Genomic DNA, 5455 nt, shown 5'->3' with positions numbered 1-5455 from the left:
CGGCCGTGATTTTCACGAAAGCAAAACCGTGCCTCTTGTGGAAGCAAAACCGTGACTTTCATGAAAGGAAAAAAAATGCATATTTTCACGCAAAGTATTTTTTTGAAATATTGTTTTTGATTGAAAAGCTAAGGAAGACCGGCGAAAAACCAAAACGTCAAAAACCCTAAAATAATCGTTTAAAAAGCTGAAAACGTGTGCGGAAAAATAAAATAAAAAATTCGAAGAGAGTGCCCAGAGCGCAACACGTGGCGAATGGTTAAAAACGCGCTAAGTGACAATGATCCTTGCGAGACTCTCGAAGAAGCGCTCGTTAACTAGTTGCTTTCCCATTCCTTCGATACCAGCAAATGGGCGCACACCCACTCCTCCGCGCTGGGCCGGACCATTTTTCTGTTTTTTTTTCTAAAATCCTGCAAGAAAGTCGCGCGCGATGTGAGTCGCGTCTGTTGAGATAGCTGGGCCGGTCCGCCAGGGGTCTGCGCGAAGTCGAGAGTTCCCTGTTTTGGTTAAGCTAAAACTAAAATGCCCATGTAGCAGCCCGTTCCAAAGGCCCACTCGCTCCCAGTCGTTCGGTTCGCCTCCGCGCACTGTCCCCGCAGAACCCTACTCAGCCACCTCCCGCATCGACTGGACGCTACTCCGCCGCCGGGGATGGAGGACATCGAGGACGTGCTGGGACCGGCCGGGTTTTCCGGCGGCGGAGCTCGGGCCCGATGCCCGGATCCCAGGCACGCAGGTATGCCGCCACCGCCTTCGGCCGATCCTCTTACGACATGCGTGTTGACGTGTTGCCATCGTTTCATGCTTGATCTGATTTGCTTCCTGATACTGGTGGTATTTGTGTTGCAGACGATATACGTCAAGACATTCGGGTGCTCACATAACCAGGCAAGCTTCCTCCGCATTAATCTCTGCTATCACTTGTGCTGATTATTATATTTTTTACGGAAGCTTCCCAACCACTTAGCTCATATCAACTGCTGTATGACTACTTAGCATGCTGTAATTTCCACGGTTTAAGTAACAATTCTTCAGGAGAGCTGTCTGACAGTAATTGGTTGAACAGCTGATACGGCTTAAGTAGTGCTTAGTAGTACCTGGTCTGTGGATTTAGTGGCGTGTGACTGCTGCTAAATGCTAGGCAGCTAATGGCTTTGCTAATGCTAATGTATAACCTCTGCTTTTCCCTTCTCTGCAGAGTGACAGTGAGTACATGTCGGGGCAGCTCTCCGCGTTTGGATATGCAATTACTGAAGAGCCCGAAGGAGCTGATTTGTGGCTAATTAACACGTATGCTTATAGTTTCTTGTTTGCTTATTTCTGTATTTCAGTATGCTTGATCAACTGCTTTAACTTGGCTGGCAACTAAGCTGGTTCTGCTTTGGTTTTCTTGTACTATCCATGAACTGTGTATTCTTGCCTTCTTGGTATCAAATACATTTCTATTTGATTTTGATATTGTAATTCCATGCTATTGTGTCTGCCCTGTGGTGCCTAGTGGCGAAATGTGTAGCTGAGGTATACGGATAATTTTTGACATGTACTTTTGCCATTCCAGATGCACTGTGAAAAATCCAAGTCAATCTGCCATGTCAACTCTCATATCAAAATGCAAGACGGCAAACAAGCCACTGGTTGTAGCTGGCTGTGTGCCACAAGGAAGCCGGGATCTGAAGGAGCTTGAAGGTATTAGTATAATAGGAGTGCAGCAGATAGATCGGGTTGTTGAAGTAGTTGAGGAAACTTTAAAAGGGCATGAGGTTCGGTTGTTGAGTCGGAAAACACTGCCCTCACTTGATTTACCCAAGGTAAAATCTATTCATCATGTGCATCAGTTGTATCCCACACATTGATAAATTTTTATGTTAAACCTAATGACTGATAACAGCTACACTTTACAGGTTCGAAAGAATAAATTTATTGAGATTCTTCCAATAAATGTTGGGTGTCTAGGCGCTTGCACTTACTGCAAGACAAAGCATGCTCGTGGTCATCTTGGAAGCTATTCTATAGACAGCTTGGTTAGTGTACTGACATATTTCTATCAGTGCACGAAAATATTGCTTCTCCTAATTTTTTTGAAGCAAATTATTTGTTTCCTATTCACCTTAGGTAGATCGTGTGAAAATTGTTGTCTCAGAAGGTGTTCGCGAGATATGGTTGAGCAGTGAAGATACTGGTGCTTATGGTAATTTCAGTGTCCAAATTGTTATAGATTTACTCAGTGTTACATATCATATACTTTCATTCTACTTTGCCTCTCTGATCTTGTATTTTTTAGGTAGGGATATCGGTACAAATCTTCCGAATCTCTTAAATGCAATTGTTGCTGAGCTTCCTGCAGACAGAAGCACAATGCTTCGCATAGGGATGACAAATCCTCCTTTTATACTGGAGCATTTGAATGAGATAGCTAGTGTTTTGCGCCATCCTTGTGTTTATACTTCCCTTCATGTTCCTGTGCAATCAGGCAGTGATGCTGTTTTAAAGGTATGCTTGGAACTCTTGACTTTATTTTTCAGTAGTACTCCTTGACAAATATAAGATGTTCCAACTTTTTTCTGAATAGGATGTACACACGTTTTAGTGTGTTTATTCACTCATTTTAGTCCGTATGTATTCTATATTGAAATAGCCAAAACATCTTATATATGTGAACGGAGGAAGTAGTAGTAACCTATAGAGACAAGTTCATAATTTTTGACTATTTCTGTGTTTGCCCATCTCAGGCAATGAATCGTGAATACACTGTCAGTGAGTTCAGAATGGTAGTTGGTACTCTCTGTGAGCTTGTCCCGGGCATGCAAATTGCCACGGATATTATTTGTGGCTTTCCTGGTACGGTAGCAAGTTATGGGTTCAGCTATTCAGTCTCGTTTTCTTATTAGTTATAGATATCTTACATTGTCAATAGTTTGTTCTGAACTATATTATTCGGTTTCAGGCGAAACTGATGAAGATTTTGTTGAAACGGTTAACCTTATAAAAGAGTATCAGTTACCTCAAGTTCACATATCACAGTTTTATCCCAGGCCAGGTATCGTGTTCTGCCAAATGCCATGTTATTAACTAATTATCAGTATTTTTTTCCTCAACTCAGCTGCAATGTTTTTTCTGTAGGAACACCTGCTGCTAGGATGAAGAAAGTGCCTAGCATTGAAGTGAAAAAACGAAGCCGTGAATTGACCTCAGTTTTCGAAGCTTTTTCACCATACGAAGGACTGAAAGGCAAAGTGGAGAGGATATGGATTACTGAAATAGCTACCGATGGTGTTCATTTGGTAAGTGTGATTGAAGCACCAATTGTCTATAATCAATATTGCTCATGCCAGATGCTAAATTTATGACTAGACAAGCATTTGCTTGTATGAACTTCTGTTGCACAGGTTGGACATACCAAAGGGTATATCCAGGTCCTTGTCATTGCTCCAGATAGTATGCTAGGAACATCAGCTGATGCGAAGATCACGTCTGTCGGAAGATGGTCTGTATTTGGTGAAGTGATAGAAGGAACCGTTGCAATAAAGGAAGCAGCACTTGAACAAAATTCTGCTGAAGTGCAGGTAAAAAACAGCCCAAATCGTGTTGAGGAAGCCGCTTGTTCTACAAACACCTGCGATTCCTGTGCATGCTCGGGTGCAGAAAGCGCAGCACAACAATGTACTCCACAGCAATGTGAAGGGCCATCTGATGCACCGACAAATTGTGGTGACGCTACTCGTCAGGAAACACCTCAATCTACGCTTGTGAGAAGAAATGTCGAGGGGGCAGGGAAAACAAGTGAAAGTGATACAGAAAAATCTAGAGGGGACGATCAGCAGGTAAATGTGATTACCAGGGGAGCACTAAACATTGACAGGATTCTTTGGGGTGGTTTGGCCGTAAGCTTTGCCACAACACTAGCCATACTTGTGCTGCTTACCTGCAAGATTTTTTACACGTCCTCCTAAGGCTGGTGGCTGTAACTGTAATTTTTGTCTCCATTTTGGTGACTTTTCATGTGGAACCATCGTATTGCCAAGTTATGTTGCTGAAATAGAAATTCTCATGTATCCTTATAAACTTGTATATGAAGAGAAATGGAGTTCTTTTATCTCACAGTTTGTTAGTGTCCAAATAAGTTTTGAGTGTCTAAATAAGTACCCGGCGTTTAAAGTTGCATCCATTGAAATCTGAAGAGAAATGGACCGGTCGGGGCGTTTGAAATCGTGCAATCTTTGCAAAATGGACACTTCGAATACTTTTAGCCATGCAACTGTGGTCACCTGAATTGTCCGGACCGGGGGAAGATTTGGGGAGCCCGGACGTCCGCCACATCGGACTCTGATGCCCTCGGGTCCACCCAAAGCCCCTCTCCGGACACGTCCGCTCGCTCCAGAACCCTGCGCATCGCGTCCATACCAGTTAGAGCGGACATCGCGTTCATACAAGTTAGAGCGGACGTGGCCGGATGGCAGCCTACTCGCATTCATGTCGGTTGACCAACCATGTGCCTACCTATCATTCACACCAGCTCAACGACCGAGATGCCTACTCCACCGCATTAAAGCTTCGCCAGGCTGCATTAGCTATTAAATCGACTGAGCTCAGACGCAAACCCTACACTCTTCCAACGCTGCGGCACACAGAAAACATCTACGTTGTTATGGGCAAGAAGTCCGATGCCGATTAGTGGTGGCCAGCACATGGCTCTGGATCCGGGAGGAGCTCCGGATCGAGTTCGCGCCACCGCTCATGCTCTTTGGGTCCCTCGTCCTTCACGGCTTCGAAGGATGTCAAGCCATAGCCGATCTCCCCGGACGAGGAGCAGGAGCCACCCATCCTCGCCTCCGCGCCCACGACGGACGATGAGTTCATGTGACACATGAAGGTGGTGCTGCAGCAGTCGCTGATCGAGTGTGGTCAGCCATCTCCTCTTCGCAAATGTGACGTCTAGATCAGACATCGCGTGAAGGAGGAGCCATTGTCATTGCTGTGCAACCAGGACGGGGCACCGTCACCCCCGCTTCACTAGCCGGACAACTAGTGTCGCCCGGTCCTCGCCACCGTCAAGAAAGAGGAGCACGCACTCCCACCTTGTCGCCAGTCGCACCTCCACTACTACCTCAAAGGTGTCAGCGTTGGCGCCTCATCATCCAAGAGCATAGCCGACGTGGGTGCTCGGCCTGGGTAGCACTCACGAACAGGCAGGACACCTCGGCCTGGGTGTTTGCGGTGACTTGGCCGTTGATCGGTCCAAGACCACCGTCGAGTTGGTCTTGAGCTGACGTCGACCTTGTTATGGACGTTGAAGTGGGACGGCGGAGTTTGAGCACGAAACCTTTATCCGAGCCATCGATGTCGTCGAAGACAAGCGGTGCAAGGCGGTGGAGGGTGCGACAGAGGGTCTCAAGCATGCTGTGGCGGACACACAAGGATGCGGCGATGCCTTGCTTTCCGCTACTGGCGCGGC

The 5455-nt window shown here is 46.1% G+C and overlaps 1 protein-coding gene across 2 annotated transcripts; it reads left to right on the top strand.

Annotated features, from left to right (window-relative positions):
* Positions 1 to 557: 557 nt before the first annotated feature.
* On the top strand, positions 558 to 4096 carry LOC123189245 (threonylcarbamoyladenosine tRNA methylthiotransferase). Of its 2 annotated transcripts, none has more exons than XM_044601619.1 (11): positions 558 to 739; positions 853 to 891; positions 1202 to 1293; positions 1562 to 1811; positions 1905 to 2024; positions 2116 to 2191; positions 2285 to 2493; positions 2733 to 2841; positions 2948 to 3040; positions 3124 to 3284; positions 3390 to 4096. In XM_044601619.1, exons 3-11 carry the CDS (start codon positions 1217 to 1219, stop codon positions 3951 to 3953), a joined length of 1659 nt encoding a protein of 552 aa, XP_044457554.1. In that variant the 5' UTR covers positions 558 to 739; positions 853 to 891; positions 1202 to 1216; the 3' UTR covers positions 3954 to 4096. The 2 variants fall into 2 exon arrangements, with proteins under 2 accessions (XP_044457554.1, XP_044457555.1); XM_044601620.1 differs by having other exon boundaries at positions 655 to 780.
* The last annotated feature ends 1359 nt before the right edge of the window (positions 4097 to 5455 follow it).

The sequence above is a fragment of the Triticum aestivum genome, chromosome 2A (assembly GCF_018294505.1).
Source record: "Triticum aestivum cultivar Chinese Spring chromosome 2A, IWGSC CS RefSeq v2.1, whole genome shotgun sequence".
Lineage (NCBI taxonomy): Eukaryota > Viridiplantae > Streptophyta > Magnoliopsida > Poales > Poaceae > Triticum > Triticum aestivum.
The sequence above is the reverse complement of the archived record's forward strand: the minus strand, read 5'-3'. Positions and strand labels throughout refer to the sequence as shown.

Bases quoted from the DNA above. Each gene is read 5' to 3' on its own strand.
- LOC123189245 (XM_044601620.1), top strand. From the start codon at position 655: ATGGAGGACATCGAGGACGTGCTGGGACCGGCCGGGTTTTCCGGCGGC. The intron at 1,812-1,904 runs GTAAAATCTATT...TACACTTTACAG, and splicing joins CCTCACTTGATTTACCCAAG to GTTCGAAAGAATAAATTTAT. The intron at 2,025-2,115 runs GTTAGTGTACTG...TATTCACCTTAG, and splicing joins GCTATTCTATAGACAGCTTG to GTAGATCGTGTGAAAATTGT.